Source organism: Seriola dumerili, unplaced genomic scaffold (assembly GCF_002260705.1).
Source record: "Seriola dumerili isolate Sdu_G_001 unplaced genomic scaffold, Sdu_1.0 BDQW01000040.1, whole genome shotgun sequence".
NCBI classification, from domain to species: domain Eukaryota; kingdom Metazoa; phylum Chordata; class Actinopteri; order Carangiformes; family Carangidae; genus Seriola; species Seriola dumerili.
This window is the reverse complement of record NW_019174295.1, coordinates 3,921,181-3,942,686: the sequence shown is the minus strand read 5'-3', so window position 1 is coordinate 3,942,686 and position 21,506 is coordinate 3,921,181. Positions and strand designations below refer to the sequence as shown.

At 37.9% G+C, this 21,506-nt stretch overlaps 2 protein-coding genes across 3 annotated transcripts in view; both read right to left on the bottom strand.

Moving 5' to 3' along the window:
• abhd11 (abhydrolase domain containing 11) overlaps positions 1 to 8,756 on the bottom strand; it is a 17,842-nt gene extending 9,086 nt beyond the window's left edge. The window contains exons 1-5 of one of the 2 annotated variants that reach the window (XM_022738682.1): positions 8,525 to 8,756; positions 6,474 to 6,609; positions 5,911 to 6,084; positions 5,504 to 5,674; positions 4,627 to 4,808 (exon numbers count right to left, since the gene is read on the bottom strand). In XM_022738682.1, coding sequence (XP_022594403.1) covers positions 4,627 to 4,808; positions 5,504 to 5,674; positions 5,911 to 6,084; positions 6,474 to 6,609; positions 8,525 to 8,649 — 788 coding nt within the window. In that variant the 5' untranslated portion in view covers positions 8,650 to 8,756. The remainder of the gene's footprint in view (positions 1 to 4,626; positions 4,809 to 5,503; positions 5,675 to 5,910; positions 6,085 to 6,473; positions 6,610 to 8,524) is intronic. The other variant, XM_022738683.1, reaches the window with a different exon arrangement.
• An 8,679-nt stretch (positions 8,757 to 17,435) lies between these two features.
• LOC111217128 (claudin-3-like) lies at positions 17,436 to 19,514 on the bottom strand. Its single transcript, XM_022738857.1, has one exon. It carries the CDS (start codon positions 19,400 to 19,402, stop codon positions 18,752 to 18,754), a length of 651 nt encoding a protein of 216 aa, XP_022594578.1. The 5' UTR covers positions 19,403 to 19,514; the 3' UTR covers positions 17,436 to 18,751.
• Positions 19,515 to 21,506: the final 1,992 nt, after the last annotated feature.

The following is a 21,506-nucleotide window of genomic DNA, read 5'->3' as shown; positions in this document are numbered from 1 at the left end:
TCATAGTATAGTAAGGCATGAAATGTCATAGTATAATAAGGCATAAAAACGTCAAAATTTGGTAAGGCATAAAATGTCATAAAAACGTCATAGTATAGTAAGGCATAAAATGTCATAGTATAGTAAGTCATAAAAATGTCATAGGATAGTAAGGTGTAAAATGTCATAAAAACGTCACAGTATGGTAAGGCATAAAATGTCATAGTATAGTAAGGCATAAAAACGTCAAAATTTGGCAAGGCATAAAATGTCATAAAAACGTCATAGTATAGTAAGGCATAAAATGTCATTGTATAGTAAGGCATAAAAACGTCACAGTTTGGTAAGGCATAAAATGTCATTAAAATGTCATAGTATAGTAAGGCATAAAAATCTCATATTTTGGTAAGGCATAAAAACGTCATAGTATAGCAAGGCATAAAATGTCATAAAAACGTCATAGTATAGTAAGGCATAAAAACGTCATAGTATAGCAAGGCATAAAATGTCATAAAAACGTCATAGTATAGTAAGGCGTAAAATGTCATAAAAACATCATAGTATAGTAAGTCATAAAATGTCATAAAAACATCATAGTATAGTAAGGCATAAAAACGTCAAAATTTGGTAGGGCATAAAATGTCATAAAAACGCCATAGTATAGTAAGGCATAAAATGTCATAGTATAGTAAGTCATAAAATGTCATAAAAACATCATAGTATAGTAAGGCGTAAAATGTCATAAAAACATCATAGTATAGTAAGGCATGAAATGTCATAGTATAATAAGGCATAAAAACGTCAAAATTTGGTAAGGCATAAAATGTCATAAAAACGTCATAGTATAGTAAGGCATAAAATGTCATAGTATAGTAAGTCATAAAAATGTCATAGGATAGTAAGGCGTATAATGTCATAAAAATGTCATAGTATAGTAAGGCGTAAAATGTCATAAAAACGTCACAGTATAGTAAGGCATAAAATGTCATAAAAACGTCACAGTATAGTAAGGCATAAAATGTCATAAAAACGTCACAGTATAGTAAGGCATAAAATGTCATAAAAACGTCACAGTATAGTAAGGCATAAAATGTCATAAAAACGTCACAGTATAGTAAGGCATAAAATGTCATAAAAACGTCACAGTATAGTAAGGCATAAAATGTCATAAAAACGTCACAGTATAGTAAGGCATAAAATGTCATAAAAACGTCACAGTATAGTAAGGCATAAAATGTCATAAAAACGTCACAGTATAGTAAGGCATAAAATGTCATAAAAACGTCACAGTATAGTAAGGCATAAAATGTCATAAAAACGTCACAGTATAGTAAGGCATAAAATGTCATAAAAACGTCACAGTATAGTAAGGCATAAAATGTCATAAAAACGTCACAGTATAGTAAGGCATAAAATGTCATAAAAACGTCACAGTATAGTAAGGCATAAAATGTCATAAAAACGTCACAGTATAGTAAGGCATAAAATGTCATAAAAACGTCACAGTATAGTAAGGCATAAAATGTCATAAAAACGTCACAGTATAGTAAGGCATAAAATGTCATAAAAACGTCACAGTATAGTAAGGCATAAAATGTCATAAAAACGTCACAGTATAGTAAGGCATAAAATGTCATAAAAACGTCACAGTATAGTAAGGCATAAAATGTCATAAAAACGTCACAGTATAGTAAGGCATAAAATGTCATAAAAACGTCACAGTATAGTAAGGCATAAAATGTCATAAAAACGTCACAGTATAGTAAGGCATAAAATGTCATAAAAACGTCACAGTATAGTAAGGCATAAAATGTCATAAAAACGTCACAGTATAGTAAGGCATAAAATGTCATAAAAACGTCACAGTATAGTAAGGCATAAAATGTCATAAAAACGTCACAGTATAGTAAGGCATAAAATGTCATAAAAACGTCACAGTATAGTAAGGCATAAAATGTCATAAAAACGTCACAGTATAGTAAGGCATAAAATGTCATAAAAACGTCACAGTATAGTAAGGCATAAAATGTCATAAAAACGTCACAGTATAGTAAGGCATAAAATGTCATAAAAACGTCACAGTATAGTAAGGCATAAAATGTCATAAAAACGTCACAGTATAGTAAGGCATAAAATGTCATAAAAACGTCACAGTATAGTAAGGCATAAAATGTCATAAAAACGTCACAGTATAGTAAGGCATAAAATGTCATAAAAACGTCACAGTATAGTAAGGCATAAAATGTCATAAAAACGTCACAGTATAGTAAGGCATAAAATGTCATAAAAACGTCACAGTATAGTAAGGCATAAAATGTCATAAAAACGTCACAGTATAGTAAGGCATAAAATGTCATAAAAACGTCACAGTATAGTAAGGCATAAAATGTCATAAAAACGTCACAGTATAGTAAGGCATAAAATGTCATAAAAACGTCACAGTATAGTAAGGCATAAAATGTCATAAAAACGTCACAGTATAGTAAGGCATAAAATGTCATAAAAACGTCACAGTATAGTAAGGCATAAAATGTCATAAAAACGTCACAGTATAGTAAGGCATAAAATGTCATAAAAACGTCACAGTATAGTAAGGCATAAAATGTCATAAAAACGTCACAGTATAGTAAGGCATAAAATGTCATAAAAACGTCACAGTATAGTAAGGCATAAAATGTCATAAAAACGTCACAGTATAGTAAGGCATAAAATGTCATAAAAACGTCACAGTATAGTAAGGCATAAAATGTCATAAAAACGTCACAGTATAGTAAGGCATAAAATGTCATAAAAACGTCACAGTATAGTAAGGCATAAAATGTCATAAAAACGTCACAGTATAGTAAGGCATAAAATGTCATAAAAACGTCACAGTATAGTAAGGCATAAAATGTCATAAAAACGTCACAGTATAGTAAGGCATAAAATGTCATAAAAACGTCACAGTATAGTAAGGCATAAAATGTCATAAAAACGTCACAGTATAGTAAGGCATAAAATGTCATAAAAACGTCACAGTATAGTAAGGCATAAAATGTCATAAAAACGTCACAGTATAGTAAGGCATAAAATGTCATAAAAACGTCACAGTATAGTAAGGCATAAAATGTCATAAAAACGTCACAGTATAGTAAGGCATAAAATGTCATAAAAACGTCACAGTATAGTAAGGCATAAAATGTCATAAAAACGTCACAGTATAGTAAGGCATAAAATGTCATAAAAACGTCACAGTATAGTAAGGCATAAAATGTCATAAAAACGTCACAGTATAGTAAGGCATAAAATGTCATAAAAACGTCACAGTATAGTAAGGCATAAAATGTCATAAAAACGTCACAGTATAGTAAGGCATAAAATGTCATAAAAACGTCACAGTATAGTAAGGCATAAAATGTCATAAAAACGTCACAGTATAGTAAGGCATAAAATGTCATAAAAACGTCACAGTATAGTAAGGCATAAAATGTCATAAAAACGTCACAGTATAGTAAGGCATAAAATGTCATAAAAACGTCACAGTATAGTAAGGCATAAAATGTCATAAAAACGTCACAGTATAGTAAGGCATAAAATGTCATAAAAACGTCATAGTATAGTAAGGCATAAAATGTCATAGTATAGTAAGGCATAAAAACCTCATAGTATAGTAAGGCATAAAAACGCCATAGTTTGGTAAGGCATAAAATGTCATAAAACGTCATAGTAGAGTAAGGCATAAAATGTCATAGTATAGTACGGCATAAAAGCGTCATAGTTTGGTAAGGCATAAAATGTCATAAAAACGTCATAGTATAGTAAGGCATAAAACGTCATAAAAATGTCATAGTATAGTAAGGCGTAAAATGTCATAAAATCGTCATAGTGTAGTAAGGCATAAAACTTCATAAAATGTTATAGTATAGTAAGGCGTAAAATGTCATAAAAACCTCATAGTATAGTAAGGCATAAAACGTCATAAAAACCTCATAGTATAGTAAGGCATAAAATGTCATAGTATAGTAAGGCATAAAAACCTCATAGTTTGGTAAGGCGTAAAATGTCATAAAAACGTCATAGTATATAGTAAGGCGTAAAATGTCATAAAAACGTCATAGTATAGCAAGGCATAAAATGTCATAAAAATGTCATAGTATAGTAAGGCATAAAAACCTCATAGTATAGAAAGGCATAAAATGTCATAAAAACGTCATAGTATAGTGAGGCATAAAATGTCATAGTATAGTAAGGCATAAAATGTCATAAAAATGCCATAGTAAAGTAAGGCGTCAAACGTCAAACCATAGTAAGGTATAAAAACGTCATAAAAATGTCAAAGGATAGTAAGGCATAAAAACGTCAAAAAGAATCATAGTATAGTAAGGCATAAAACATCATGTATGTTTGAAAGTTGTACATGTTAGGAAGATATTCACAAATGCTTTTCATTTATTTGTAAATGAATTGAATGTATTCATTAGCGCAAATTGATTGTGTATTTGCAAATCCATTTTATATTTGCAAGATATTTTTGGGAAAAACTAAAATTATTTTTTTCATTTGTGGAAGGTGTTTTTTATTTACAGATTACACATTTACGCACAGATTGTCAGTCTGTTCATACAAATAATACTGAAACAAATCTACCTGCACAGTGGTGTTTTATACCTGATATAAGCAGAACTGGCTCCACCCAAAAACAGTGTAGGTCCCTCATAGCGGGTGTTAAAGCTGGGGAAACTCATGATGTCATCGAGGTGTGCTGAGATGGCCTCCAGGTTGACCCTCCAAGCATAGTGTCCGTTCTGCTCCACCAGGTTAGTGAGCAGGAACTGACGCACAGAGTGCTCCTGACGGAGGGAAGGACAGTTTATGATGTTTCAGGTTCAGAGTTTGACTTTAAAACAGCTATAATCAATGTTTTTATACTTGAAATGGTTCACATGACTTCTTGCATGTGAAGTGGGTTGCTTGTTGTGAGTAACCCACAGAGAATTGACATCTGATTTTACACCAGGTTTCACAACTTTCAGCTCATTGCTTTGGTTTTATGGCCTGAAAATGTAATGATTTGGTTCACTCTCACTGTCCTCTGCTATAGCAGGCAGCTGTTTTCAGTGATCAAATAGCAAACAGGCACAGTCAGTGACTAGCTGGTACACAAAATTGAACAGATATTTCCCTCAGGAGTTGGTGGAGACCAAAAACAGAGCTAAAAGTGAGCTAATATTTACATTCGTCAGTGGAACAAGAACATGACTCCATGGATTTGGAGGATGTGTAAATCAGCAACTGTTTGCCATATCGACTTTACTAAGAAATAATTTGTCAGTGTTATGTTCGCAGATTATTTCTGCTGCCCTCAAGTGGCCAAAAAAAGAACTAGAGCTACTTGTCAAGAAAGATTAATTGCACACCTGAAAAACAAACATGCTTCTGTGAAAAAAAGAAACTTGCGTGCCAGGTTTAATTTATTGAAGAACAGCTGTCACATCCCGTTTCAAACACTGAATAGTGTGCAATAAAAAAAAAAAACAGTCCTGACCTTGACCAAACTCCGCAGCTGATCCTCAGCCATCCGCCTGGCGGTGGAACGTGGAATGTCACTGGAGATCTTCACTTCCTGCATGGCCTGGATGTAATAACGGAAGTTGGTGCGTGTGGTGGTCTGGGCTGGACTGATGTCCACTACCACCAATCTCTCCACTAAACCAGGCTACAGAGACAGATAGATTGGGGTAAACAGGTAGGAAAAGAGAGAAACAAGATGATGTCATGTGGGGAAAACCAATGGCAAAATGGAAACAGGAGAGCTGGGTGTAGCATGAAGACCAGAGGAGGATTATTAAGTTCAGAGTGGATGGAAATGTACAGCGAGAAAGGTGAGGTGACATCCAGCGAGGGGACTGTAGCGTCATGATAAATTTATGGTGACATTTCTCAGCTGCTAACCTGCGACAGAGCAGTTGTCATGGCTGTTTTCCCTCCCATGCTGTGGCCGATGAGGACGCACTTCTCGATGCGCAGCTGAGCGAGGAGGTGTTTCAAATCACCGGCCATCGCTTCATAGGTCAGCACCGAGCTGTGAGGGCTGTTGCCATGGTTACGGGCATCTACAGTCAGCACCTAACTGGTCAAAGGACAGTTAGGACACTTGGAATGGGGGGTAAAAGGGCAACAGAGCAGAAACAAAAAAACTTTTATGTCAGCTATATCCTTTTTTCTGGCTGCAACTCAGGAAAGTGACAGCATAAACAAAGGTTGTATTGTGAACAAGAGGTGATGAGTTTCTTCAAGTAGGCCAAAGAGCCGATTATCTATTATCTTTATTACAACAGTAGAGTGCAGAGGATTTGTATCAAATAACTGGCAACACACTGGTTGATTGTACGTTCCCATGCCTGCTTTTGTAAGAGGGCCAGTGTCAGGCTGCTTAGAACCAACTCTAACACACAAAGACGAAGTGTTTTTTGTTGTAACAACAGACAGAGGTGATGTCTTCATCACTGCATTACCTTTCGGCCTGTGCGCTGCACCAAGGACTTCGCTATTGAGTGGAAGTTAGATTTGCTGCCAAAAAGGCCATGAAGAAACACCAGGGGAGTGCTCTCTCCTTTCCCATCGAAGACATCATAGGTCAAACTGACTGGGCTGTGGAGAAAAAAGAAAAACATCCATACTGATTAGTTTGAATCTCCCCGCTTGCGCTTGTGGTGAGAATTATGTCACTACTTCAGACAGCAAAAGTGATAAATCTCAGTCAGACAGGCAAACTGATGATAATTTCAGGGAGTGACAACGATGATTGAATTGCTTCAGCTCTCAGTGAAAAAAATTATCTAAGGAGAAGAGGGCAGTGGCAGCATTAGTCAGTGATTTGTGATATGTTTGGTTGGAAATGCTTTGCTTCCACCTGCTGGTTTAACATTAGAGAACCATACAGGAAAAAATGTGTTGTTTTTTTTTAAGTTAAAGTAATATTTTATAACAATAACAATTCACTTGTTTAAGAAGCTGGAAAGAGAGAATATTTGGCACATTTGCTTGATAAGTGACTTAAAAGTTCAATCTGCTGTCAAATAATTAATTGTCTGATCAACAGTCCACAACCCAAAGACATTCAATTTATTGTGATCTATGAAAAGAAGCAAATCCTCTAAATTAGGAAGCTGACACCAGAAAATATGTCAATTTTGCTTGAAAAATAACAAACAATTAAATCATTTATCAAAATAATTGTCGCTTTATTTTCTGTTGAGCAACTCATCTCCGTCTCTGCCTACATTATTTGATTAATCACAAATTAGAAATTAGAAATTAGAAATTTGCACCACTGAGATGGAATATCAACTATGACAGGTTCTCCATTCTCCATCTTGTGGCCCTGGCCTAGTAGAGGGAAACCATCGAAATCCACTTTTAAGACCCTAATTGTTATATTCATAGGTTATATTGAGCTCATCTGTTGTTAAGTTTTTTGTCTGTATGTCAAGTAATAAAACACAGAGAAATCTTAAGACAAGGTCATATTATTCAATCATAGAAGAACTGTACCTTTACCTTCATTAACAGCAGATTTGACAAATCAATTATCAATTATCTATAATAATCAATTGATTGCTCAGCATATTAAATGTCAGATAATATGAATGAATGAAATACGACCATCACTATTCCCTGAAGCCCAAGTGAAAATATTCAAGTGACTTAGTCTTGACTGACCAACCATCAAAAACCCACAAATTTTTGGTTTACAATCATAGAAAAGGGGGACATTGGCAAATTTTCACATTCGAGAAGCTGGTACCAGTGAATTTTTGGCATTTTTGCTTAATAAAATGGCTTAACCTTGACAAATTATACATTGTTTTGATCCCTGTAAAGCATTTTAGCATCCCAATATCACTGCAACAGCTGCTCACGATTGGTTCAGACTTGTGGGTATGGTTCTAGTGTTTTCTACACTACATGTAATACTTACTTATTTTGAGCACATTATTGACTGATGATTTTGATGAACAAAATTATTGTCCTGTCTACCAGTATACTGTCTGATCAGCTCATCAGTTCAATACCAGTTGGTTGGTTTCTGGGTATCTGAAGAAATAGTGAACTGTCATGTGTAATGGTGCTAAATAGGGGCCCAACAACAATTTTTTGCCTGTGGCCGACTATGTGGTTAATCCGGCCATGATTTATTAATATTCTGATACCTTAGCATACATGTAACATAGCATATCATAAACCATCTATACAAAGCTATGATCGCTTAATTTATCTGCATAAACCAAGACAGAGCCCATAACGCTCTATGAAATCCTCTTTGTAACAACTGCAGGTTGACCGTCTTGCTAACCAGGCGTCTGAATGTCATTTATGGAAACTCTGTAAAGTTAACGGTTAATACAGATGCAAAGTCATGATACCGTGACAAATTCCCAACGGTTAAATAATAGGCGGCATTAAAAGAGAAACACTTGGCTGTCACTTAAACCTTGCGCCGCCCACTACGCTACAGCTCAGGCAGACAGAGGGCATCAGTTAGCCGGGAAGCTAGCAGGGATACCTGGATGAGCTGGCGGTCCGGACCGTAGGAGCAACCCCGCAGACATGCTGCTGTCCGGGGGATAAACGACACGATTGCCGGCCGCCCAGCAGTCCTCTCTGGATCAGACGACACAAAGCACTCATGGCAGCATATGCTCCGTTACCGGGCGGTCGACAAACAGCATGTGCGTTTAAAAACGGCAACAGTGACAGCGGAGACTCGGTGAGTGTACATGCACAGCGTCCCGGAGGTCGAGATTGAACTAGAGGAAGCTTCAAGCTGTCAACAGCTGATGGTGACGATGCGTCATGACGTAGGACGCACAAGACTAGATTGTGTTCTTTTCCCTGAAGTCGGTTTTTCAGGCTCAGTAAAATGACCTTCTAATGAGCACCACTGACTGCTAGTAAATATCTAGACACAATTGTAACCAAGAAGCACATGAAAATAAAACATAGTCATCTTTACTGTGATTTTCAGTGGTGGAAGAAATAGTCAGACCTTTTTGTAGAACTACAAGTACCAGCCTTGCATTCAAAATGTCAGTAAGATTACACAGTCTTAACCTATCATAATATATCACAATTGGTTGACAATATCTTGTATCATTATTTGAATCAGCAAATTAGCAAGTAAATAAAGTCATAAGATAATTGTAGTGGAGAAAAAAAGTATATTTCCCTCTGAACTGTGGAGTAAAAGTTCAAAAGTAAAAAGTGGAAATAATCAACTAAAGTGCAAGTAAAACTGCACTTAAATACAGTACAATAAATCTTCATAGTAAATCTCCAACGCTGGTGATTTAGTATGAATATTTTGTTTGATCCTACAGAGCTGGCTGTCATCAAGTGGTTGCAAATACGAGTACGCCTAATCGATTTTTAGGTGTGTGTAGGCTGTATTATGATTAAGCCCCCAGTTGACAGTAACAATGAGCTGAATTTACGGTCATTAAGTCCACTCTTCTTTGCTTGAGTTGTATCTATTTATTAAAAAGGACTCTATTGTGCCTTTTTTGTGTAAATTTTTCTTGATTTCACGTAACCGTGAGGATTGAAATCTTTTTTGTTTCGCATTAATGTACTGTTGAACCACAAGGTGGCGACATAGTGTTACAATATGGGCTACACCTACTCACCACCAACAAAAGTATTTATTTACAGCACTGCATAGAGGTGCTCCCTGTGAGAACAGCTCTCAGTAAATGAATTGGTCATTCATTACTTTGTAGGGACATTTGTAAAAGACACGAGTCTGTAGTTCAGTCAAACCTGTGATTGTTCTGATTTGTGGATGTTTCCTAAAACACTGTGTTATGTTGGGGTCTGCTGCTGCACTTTCTATTGTTTATGTCAATTTACAGTTTAAATTATAGTTCACAAATGTGAATTGAATTTTATTGATTTATTTATGTATTATTATGTAAATTTTTATTATGTTGTATTTTAAAACTTTTCAGTACTCCTTCTGTCATAGTGCTTTAAAGTGCTTTAGTCTAACAGTGTTATGCCTTTTCAAGTGTTCTCTGACAAGTAGAGACACCGGTCAATGTCAAGTAAAATTGCTCAAGTAACTTTTATTAGCATGGATTGGTTTATTCTATTTATTCTACTCACATTCACATACATCTACAGTACTCACCATGCAGTACCATCAGGGAGGCGTCAGATACACACAACAAGGACAAGGAATCCTGCAACAAACGGTCTGGCCCCCACAGATCCCTGATCTCAACACCATGGAGTCAGTCTGGAATTAAATGAAGAGGCCGAAGACATTGAGACAGATGAAATCCACAGAGGAACTGCGGCAAGTTCTCCAAGATGCTTGGAACAACCTATCTGTCAAGTACCTTGAAAAACTGTGCACAAGTGTACCGAGGAGAACTGGTGCTGTTTTAAAGCGGTGTTGTTGCTGGTGCTTGTATTGATTTAGGGTTTTTTTTGTTTACTGCACTTTGTATAAAGTTAATTGATTGATAAAAACTATTCATGGAATTATTTTTGAAAGCATCACATTAATTTGTATTACATTCACATTACCTTTAGTGGCTAAAACTTTAGTACAGTACTGTATGACTCAATATTTATAACTTCAGTCACTCTTGAGTCTCACAGGCAGAGCAGTCCCAGGAGCTTAGCAAGGGAAACAACTACAAAGAAATTTATTTACAGGTGCTCTTCATCCTGCACTATATACACATTGGTATACTGTTGTCCTGCTTCAACCCTCTCTTCATCCTCTTTTGCTTTCTCACCATCACTTTGTTTTGGTTTGGGATCAGTGTGGTAGATTTATTTTATTTTGCTCTCATGTCTGTTGTTCCTGTCATATACAGGAACAGAAAAACAAACCCTCAGCCTATGGGCTTGGACAGCCTGGCCTCCCTTGCTGCGTCTCCAAACATTCATTGCTATGGGCGACGTGTCTGCTGGGATAAAGCATGCTGTGAGCTGTCACCATAGTGATGGCATGAAACAGAGGCCCAGGGGAGCACATGGTACAGACTCAACTGAAAGAAGAAGAGGGAACTGGCAGATGAGGGTGCATTTTTTATTCTACTGAACATTGTGCCACCACTCCAGTTTTCCTTGAACCGAATATAAAAAACTGCCAGCACCATGTTTCTGACACCAATTTACTTTTTTAACAATATTCTTTTTTCCCCCTTTATATATAAGTTATTTCAAGTGATACTGTGTTTGCAACAAGTTGGAAAATTACATCACAATAGCAGATTTAGTCACACAATTAAAAATATCATGGTTAAATGCATACAGTATATCCATCTATTTAAAACTACAATATATCCATTTATAACAAAAGGGAGGAAGGAGGACAACTGGAAAAATAATAACATTCGATTCAATAAATAATAAATAGTCAGTGGCAGTTTCAAATTTGAGGTCGTTCTTCCATTGAAGATTTTATTGACTTTGCATCCCTGCCCCCCAGAACTTAGTACTGTGTAATGAAGCTGGGTGTTTAGACAGTGAAATACTTCTTCATGCTGCACAGAGCAAAGCAAATAAAATCTTTGTTCTAATCCATCTCTTTTCAAAGTGCACATGCACAATTGTGTTTACTTCATCTATTGTCCCTGTCCAGATGTTAAAAATGAATCATCAGTGCATCAATGTGCATATACTGTATACACAACATGGTATAGTACACACTCACCACTAAATAATGCTACAGTATAACACATACTGTACTGTTTTAGCAACGATCCAAACTGAGTAATCACAAATGAAGAAAAAACATGCAACGCAATGATAGGGGGATGATATGAGGGATCGTTAAATGTTCAGAGGTACAACTCTCGGTGTATCCTTATTTAGTGATAACACTGCAGCGCAGCTCACACACCCTTTAACAATATATAATGACGATTACACTTTAAAAAACAATGATCTAGACTATAAAACCTTAAAATTTCAGCTGAAGAAACTGTGTTCACTAAACTGTCACATAAACCAAAATGTAATTTGCCTACAGTGAAAGATTGGCTGCTGTCTGAATAATAATCATATTTCAGGGTGGTCTGTTGTCATTCCAGCCTTGTTATTCTGTAATGTGTTATTTGTAGACACTACCCTGTAATGTGCTCAGTCATGATGTGTTGCCTCCACTAACAGAAACATTGAAAATTCTTCAGACTAAAGTGAAAACCAGAAGCTGAGAAATGAAGAATGAAATATAATACCAATACTCATTAAATTTTTTCTATTAACAAAATGAGGAAATGTTGTTACTTAGTGTAGGTGGCAGGTCGCACAAATGTTGACACTGAACATCAGTAAAATGTTCACTGACATTTTGATTGTTCCACTTAAATGAATTAAACTTCCTCAACTTCTGCTTCACCGGTGCACTGTGACAGTTTCAGTGTCCGAGTCACCCTTTATAAGCCTTTGTGCACCATACATCATTTTGATTCAGATAAGGGGCTTCAGAAGGGCCCTGATGATAATTCATGGAGAGAAATGTTTAGAGACGTATAATAAAAGCCAGACTCCATTGTACTTTATGATGCACATGTGCAGAATATTGATATCCTGCTCTTCACAAATAATGTCTCTCACAACATGAAGTTGATCCTTACTGGTTCAACAAGCAAACTTTTCCACCTTTATAAGACAAACTTTTACTTTTACCTTTATATTGTACCTTTTCTGTAGTCATATTCACATATTCTCTGCACTGTGTCTTTTACTATGTACATAAAGGAAAAAAAGTCAGGCACTTTCCTGGAAATCTCTTTCTCAGACATGATTTGTTGTGCCTAAACAGACGAGTCAGACAGTATTTATTTATCCGCTTATGACATAAATAGTGATACCAAATATTTCCCCTCTAATTAGTTGCTATTTTAGTCTTTCACAACAGTTCAAATTTATCTGTATTTACAGATATAAATGATTTGACGACTCATTTATTCAGAGTTCCTTGATAAGAGCTGCAGTTATCAGAGTCACTGCTGAGAGGAGAGGAATGTTCTCCTCTCAGGGAAAACAGTGTCAGAAGTCAGAAAACAGAAGTCGGTGCACAAGAACCACTCCCTGACAGAAATCAGTTCAAACTGCAGATATACTACAGCCCCAGCTGTCAACATCTACCATCACATCGCTGACGTCTCGTTTATCTAGACCACTCACAACAGACTGCTGTTATCTGTGGAGGCTCAGGTCATGTTCATGTTTTTGGCTCTGGTGAGGCTACAGCATGAGCCAACACCAGGGCTGCCTGTATCTGCATGTTAGAATGGAAGATTCAGAGTTTATTTATAATATAGGCACATACACAAAATAAATATAGGCATGGAGATATAGAAAGTATTTCTATCCCGAAAGCTACATAAAATGTTAGAGATAAAATAATGAATCCTGCTATGTATTTGTAGTTTTGGGATTGAGATTTTTTGAATTTCAGTCTGAGCGAACACATCATGGAAAATCTGACTCTGATGCTCCAAAAAAACCCCACAATAAACCCACAAAAACAAAACGTGTGTTTTACTGTCTCTCTGCTCAGTTATCTCATATCTTGCACCTGGTGTGGTAGGACTGCTGTCTAATCATGTCTCTTCTGATATAATAATGTCTAAAACATATTTATTGACACATGCATGCTGAGGTGTTTGCAACAGATAGTTTATCTGCTTTACACAACTTTACAGTCCATCATTCAGTGAGGTTAAAAAAAAACAGTGATAACCTGGGATCATACTTTCTAGTGTCTCTATCAGGAGCCCATTGGACTTTGCTGTTTGGTCATCATCTCATTTGTGAGAAATCTGCTACCTGTCAAATTCACGTGTTCCAGCTGGAAAGAGAAGCTGACATTCAGATGTGCTATCTTAACCCCTGTACTGGCTTGTCATAAATGTTTGACCTTTTCTTTTTGTTTTTGTTTTTTTAACTCTAGTTCTCACTTCGTCTACTTCACAATATTGAACGTCAGCTGTACACAGGCGAGCAGCCCTGTCTCTTACAAATTACAACTTTATTTTTGACAATTTTTGCTCACTCAACATTGTCGTAAAATGAGGGCAACCTCAACAAAATTCTTGAGTATAAATAAACATTTGAATGAATGAATGAACATTTATATGCAACTGGGTAATTATAAGTGCAACTGGATTAAGTTTTCTATTAAGGTAATGCTGATGTGTTGTTAATTTACAGATTTGGCAAATTGCTCATATGTTGGTACTGAACTATCATTAAAATGTTCATGTTTTCTGCCAAGGAATCCCATCTTGCAGTACAATATCTGCTTGTGGTGGCAATGTGTCAACGTGTAACCAAAAACACAATCATTCAACGTTCTTTCTGTAACTTTCTGAAACTAAGGATCCAACATTCACACCCACCTCATGCTGTGATTGGCCAGCTGTGCAGAGGTGAGAAAGGAGCCAGGGTTTGAAAAACATACCGCATCTCAAAATGTGCCTTCCTTTTAGATTCAAGAATTTAGCTGAATGAAACAGATTGATGCTGCCATACAAATACAACTGCACCTATTTGTTCTTTTTAATCTGTTGAAAATGTCCATTAAGTAAAGTTTTACACCATAATTACGCAACAAGATGACGTAATTAAAAGAGTGCCAGTCAAACCTCAAATGAACCAAACATGATGTGGAAAACATGATGGAAATATGGCTTTAATGTTTGTTTCATGTATCTCTTAGTGGAGCAGAAGACTCAGTGGACATACAGTATAAGTTACAGGCTTTATGTACATCATGATTTATTTGCTAAATCTTTTTTCATCCCACTTTGTCACAATTTGCTGGTCTTAGGCTTCTGAAGCTGGACCACAGATGGAAACACATGCGTCTCTGTCTCCTCTGCAATTCATCTCTCCCTGTGTGACTGTGTCAGCGCCTTTATAGAAATTCTTTCTCAGTGATTCTGACAACCGACAGCAACACTTGAGATCCACACTTGCCAGTGTTTCGTCATGAAAAGGTGACAATTTCCTGAAACATGGTGTCTTTTCCTCTCTCACACAGACATTCACATCCTATCAGAGGAAACTATAATACCTCCGCAACTGAACAGCAGTTAGATGATTTATTCACAATTAGTGTCTTCTGATACCAAAAATATTATTGTCACACATTGAATTGGTCAAATTCCACTCACTGAGCCACCTTGATCATGGTCCTTTGAGATTACAGTGGTATGGAAAGGTGTGTGTGTGTGTGTGTGTTTGAGTGAGTGATTGTGACTGATTGGTAAAACCTGGTGACAGAGAACTGCTCAGTGAGCACTGAGTGTAGCAGGTGCGTTTCAAGGCTGATAAAGTACCTTTGGTGCTATTTCCAACAGATAAGGCTGTAAAATGTAGTGACCTAGTGGTTCAAAACAAGTGTTGACTGGACTGTTAACCATCAGATTCTTCTCCATCAAAAAACTTTTTAAATCGTACCTTCACATTGACTGTTTCTGTGGCTTTTTTCTTGCTTCCTGGAGAGAATTGGAGAGAGATGACAGGGTTTGCATTTCTATTTTCTCTGTTTGAAACTCTCTATCAATAAACTACATAATTTTTATAATCACAGGTTGTGGATTGGGAAGGTGTTTCGCTGCCTGTGACACTACACTAGAAGGACAGAACAGTGGAAACTTTTTTTCATTGTAGATTATGTGCAAACTCTCTGACAGGCGACTGTTTATCACCCATCTCCCCATATGTTCATGGTCGTTCTCTCTCTCTGTTTATCACTGACACCTGACACTGACCTACAGTGATGTGTGTGATATGTTTAAATTCTGTGTTTATTTCTTAGTTTAATCTGACAATTTTTTAAATTGACTAATCTTATCAGCTCAACTAGTTAGCCTGAAGTTTTTATTTCATGGAAGCTGTGGCAATTTAGCTGTCAATGTGTGACATGATCAGAAAAAAAGTTGGGAGTGGTCATAAAACTGTTTGTAGGATGACCAGACCGATAAAATATAAAGCTTTCTTGCCATCTAACACAACGTTTTTGGGCGATTTGGTGGTTTCATCAAGGGGGCACAGGTAAGCTATCATTAGCTAGCTACACAGCAATGCAAAGTATTTTTTTTTTTACTGCGTTTGCGTTTGAAGACTCACTGCAGCACAGCGGCGAGACTAGGCTGCCCCAGTCCGAAGACTCGCTGGAATGGGTGGATCCTTCGTGGGCCAACCTATCCCAAGATTCATTGCGCGCCGGTAATGAAAATAATATGGCAGTAAATAACGCAGACAGAGAGCCTGAGGATTATACTTTTAAATGAAAGTGTGGGGTTTCAGCTCAGTTGAACAGCTTACGGTACAACTGTTAAAAAAACTGTTTGTTTTTTTTTGTGAAAAAGAAAAAAGTTACGTGTTGTCAAGTTGCTAGGCGACAGGACCCGCACTTTGCGACACTAAGGTAAGGGCAGGTACAGTTGGTGATGCAAAGCGAAAATCCTCAGTAGGCCAGACCGGTTCATTTCGGTTCGTCTTCGTCGTCAACGACAGCAACAATGGCCACACCTTCGGTGACCGCGTCCCCCTGAATTGTGACACAGCAATGGTCTACCTGTACCATGTTCTCGTAAATGTCAACTCACCACCCATCAGCATGAAAGGATGTTTACCTCTTCACCGTAAAAAAAAAAAATCTGCATAAATCCATTTTTCCTCACAGTGACCGACTGAGCTAATGTTTGGTATAAAAATAGAATAAAAATTGAAATGGGCAGATTTACCTTTATACACAGAGAAATAACAGAGGAACCCAATACAATAGTGTGTTTACAACACAACTAATATTGTAAAGCCGAGTTCTTATTGTGGCTGTCAACATGCCACTTTACATATACACATACGGTATGTGTTTGTGTAAATGATGAAGTGTGTGTGTTATATGATTAAGTTTAACCGAGTGTGTGTGTGTGTGTGTGTGTGTGTGTGTGTGTGTGTGTGTGTGTGTGCGCGTGTTCATGCATTAATCGTCATGTGTATATATAGTGTGTAAGTTTAAAAGACGACATTAGAGTATGGCTGAAACTCAGCACTGACACATAATCGAGGCACTGTGTTTAAAACACTGAACATATTTTTTCAGTCTGGTCACTTCTCCATAATGTAGCCAATAGTCAAACATTTTTTCATTTTCATGTATACAGCATCATAACAAAGCCTACTGTACCTGCCACACCTGAGCATTATGGATGGCTGTGGCTAAACTGATTAATATAAGTCAGCTGTATTCCCGGCTTAACAGAGAAACCAAACTTAACAAAGAGACCAAACTCTGAAAGCCCAGCCCAACTTTCAGCTTTTTAAGCTGTTTGATTTGGATTTATCCTTGTATGTTTTAGCAGCACATGTGTTGTGTTGTGCCTCTTGTTGGTTAAAAAGTCCTTCTTGAGTAACAAAACAAAAAACATCATTCTTGCCAGACTTTTATTGAAATCTAATATTTGGAATTCAGGCACTACTATAAAACATTTAATTGCTTCTGGAACAGTGAGTAAAACCAAAGTAAAAAAAAAAAAAAGAAACAAATTTGTTTTTAAAAGAGATGGAGATTGATTAGTGAAATATTTATTCTAGCCACACAAAACACATCCTGTTGATCTGGAAACACACATCCTCCAACAGCTGTAGTCATGTTCCCGAAGGGGGTCACACACACGCACACACACACACACACACACACACACACACACACACACACACACATACACAATGTCTTTGTTTGACAGGACTGTACAGGTAGTTGCATCAAATTTAAAATAATAGAAAAAGATATCAAAATGTTTGAAAATTAAGACACAACAATACAAGTCTATTTGAAACACAGACACACAGTGGAATAATATGGTGTCAAAATACATTAAAAATACATTTTATCACAGAAATGTAAAATAAACACACACATATGGACACACATGTGAATGTCAGGCCTTATGTCCCAACTGAAACAGTCTCTGCGTCCTGAAACAGTGAAACTGTGAGGAGGAAGATAAAGCTGTTACCTTGGGCCATATCACGGATCCATCTTTAGTTTCAGTCTAAGCAGAAACTCACCTAAGCAAATATTACATGCAAAACACACACACACACACACACACACACAGCCATGCACGTGCACGCTCACGCTCTGAACAATCACACAACCAAATCCATGTAAAATGAGAGCCGCCTCTTCCTTGTCATTGTCAGTGAAGTGACAAACCACGTTTTAACAGGGAGTTTCAGTGAAACACGACACCGGCCGACTAACGACCGAGCCACACACACACACAATCACACACACACACACACACACACACACACACACACACACACACACACACACACACACACACACACACACACACACACACACGCAAGGAGCAAAGGAGCAGGAGGTTTTCAAATTCACATAATGCCACATAGGTTTAAGAAGAAATACAACATGTGCTCCAAGAGACACAGTTTAACATTTCAAAAGTTTGAAATTGAGGCTTTACAGGCTCTCATGTTCATACACTTAAAACTAGTCACCTAAAGACAGACCGGCTGGATTATAGCAGAGCAATATGTGAATATACATGTCAACCAAAAGCAAAGCAGACAGATCAATATCTATACATACATCTTCATGTCGGAGTCTTTTCATGGGATTCACCCTGTGGTTTCAGACAGCAAAAACAACACACATTCATACACACATATTCAACATTTTCATTGTATCCAACTTTCCAATTCAGTCTGTCACACACTTCAGGCCTGTTCAAACATAGTCTTTCCTGTCGTACCCTCCGCCTGCGCTGGTGCTGCGTGGGGCGGAGTACGCCATCCGGGGCGGCTTGTACTTCTTCTCTTTTGGCGGGCAGCTGCTGCACAACATCGCCCCACCAATCAGGAGCAGGGCAGCCGCTCCCCAGCCGATGTAGAGGGATGCACCCAGCTCCCTCCTCTGTGCGTTGGTGAGGAGGGGGTTGTAGAAATCCCGAATGATGACGCTAGCGGTCCAGGAGACGGGGATGAGGACCAAAAGGCCGCCAAGGATGAAGAAAATCCCGGCGATGATCATCACTTTGGCCTTGGACGGCTCGTCTTCAATGCAGTTCGTGCACTTGGCGCCGACGATGGAGATCATGACCCCGAGCACCCCGAGAATGATGGCGATGATCATCATCGCTCTGGAGGCTTGCAGCTCCTGAGGCAAGGCCAGCAACGAGTCGTAGACCTTGCATTGCATCTGGCCCGTGCTCTGGGTGACACAGTTCATCCACAAACCCTCCCAGATGGTCTGAGCAGTGATGATGTTGGCTCCGATGAAGGCCGTCACCTTCCACATCGGCAGGGCACATGTCACTATTGCAATGATAAATCCAACGACCCCCAGGGCAATGCCCACGATCTCCATGCCCATCGACATGCTGGCTCTTAGTCTGATGACAGAACAGAACTTGATTGTCCAACAAAACAAAGCCCCTCAGATCACAGTGAAGAGTCTCCTGCTCTGTTGTTCAGTTGTGAGCACCTGTAAGAGGGTGTGATGTAGAGATGCTGCCACGGAAACAAGAGATCCTTTATACCTCAGGGGAGCAAGGAGGAGTCCTATGGTGATGATGTCAGCAGGAGGCCGCCTTTACACACACACACACACACCTACATGCACATACACACACACACACACACACACAAACCCAAAAAAACACCTGTGCATATACAGTGGAGGAGGGGAGCTGGAGGCAGGAAGGGTGAGGAGGGATGGAGTGTGGGTGTGTCTTTGCGTGTGTGTGTGTGTGTGTGTGTGTGTGTATGTGTGGTGGGTGGGGGTTGGGAAGATGGCTGCCTCTTGACTTTCAAGAAAAATCAACACTTCACTTCACTTCACCTGTTTTCTCCCAGGAATTGTGTCATGCCTGATGTGGTGTAAAGTAAACAAGGCCGTTATACGAGGTCTGATCAGGTAAATCACTGATCCTCAGTGGAGAGGGAAGGAGAAGTTCTCTTTTACATAAACTGAGGAAAAACTTAGTGCAGTAGTTCACCACAGTGGAGGACAGAGAGGAAGCTTCTGCCTCTGGCTACTTAGTGAGCTTTGTTGTGAGTAAGTGTAGACACACACACACACACACACACACACACACACACACACACACACACACACACACAAACACACTGGAGCAAACACAGACTCTGATACTATTGATCTTTCGTTACTTCCTGGTTCCAGTTGTGAGGGTTTCTTAAACCTTCGGGATTTGGTGTTGGGACAACAATCCCACAACTCTGCTGGAAACCGGAAAAACTGCACCCAGAGTAAATATGAGCAGAGAGAAAACATAATAGGTCGGTTCTCAGACACCTTTAGCATACAGACAGAGTGATCTTCTCAGTATCGGTTAAACTCTCTACTCTGACCAAACAGTTCCTGGTTGACTGTTCCTTATAAAACAAGGATAGAAGATATGAATAAATAAACCATGAATAAAGAAAGAAAGAAAGAAACCTTTATTAAGTTCATTTGGATTTGTCATTTGGAAAAAAGTCAAAATAAATCTATTAAAGCTATACTTGTAATTTACTGTAAATGGGTTAAATTTGAATTAAGAAACTAGACCATCATTTTCTAATAATACCCCAAGAAACATTGCGGAAAATATGTATGCAATTCTTTACAAACTGTAAAAGAAGCTCCATATAAACCAAAGTGAATATTCAATCATTATCCATTTTGGATTGGCATTTTAGTTCTGCATATATGTTCAATTATTTTCTTGCCGGTAGACTTAATTTCACATTTTTGCATTTGCTATGCAGAGATGACTCTTTAGGTTGTGCAGCAATTGATATGAATAAAAGGACAGGTTCCCATTCTTGCTGTAATCATTCTTCCTGTTTATACTGATCATTAAAAAGATCCCTTCCTAATGTGCTTGCAGTGTAAGTCCACAGTCCCATCCTCGTTCTGTGCAAAAATGTATTCCAAGGTTTATCTGTCTGCAGCCATAGAAGTCCCACAAATAAAAAAAAAAGGTATATTCCAAAGTTATTGTCTTTTTAGAACCAAAATACACCTAATTGCTAATTTTGTCAGTATCAAGAAGACTCCACAACCGGTAACATGTTGTATTGTATTTTCAGAAGGTTTTGGGAACATCATTCACTTCCAAAACGAAATCTCAAAGATTCAAATGTTTTCAAAATTTCAAGGGGCTGCTCATGAGTTGTTACCTTTAGATTTGAATAACAGGCTGATCCAATGTTTAGGTCACACACACAAACATGTTCCAAACATGTCCTCACAAATGACCTCACATTACACATTAGCAGCGTGAAACCCCAAACAGTTCTCACAAAGGTCTAAAAACATCAACACACACAAACAAACCCCGGGGCCGAGCAGCAGGGAGGATCTGTTTGTGGTCCCATTATGGAGCGTCTTCATCAGTCAGATTGTCGTGTTTATGTACCAACATCGGTTGATGTATGTCGGCTGCGATAACAACCTGTAGGTCACCTGTATCACTACA

Excerpts from the sequence above, each read along its gene's own strand:
- LOC111217128 (XM_022738857.1), bottom strand. The coding sequence starts at position 19,402 with ATGTCGATGGGCATGGAGATCGTGGGCATTGCCCTGGGGGTCGTTGGA.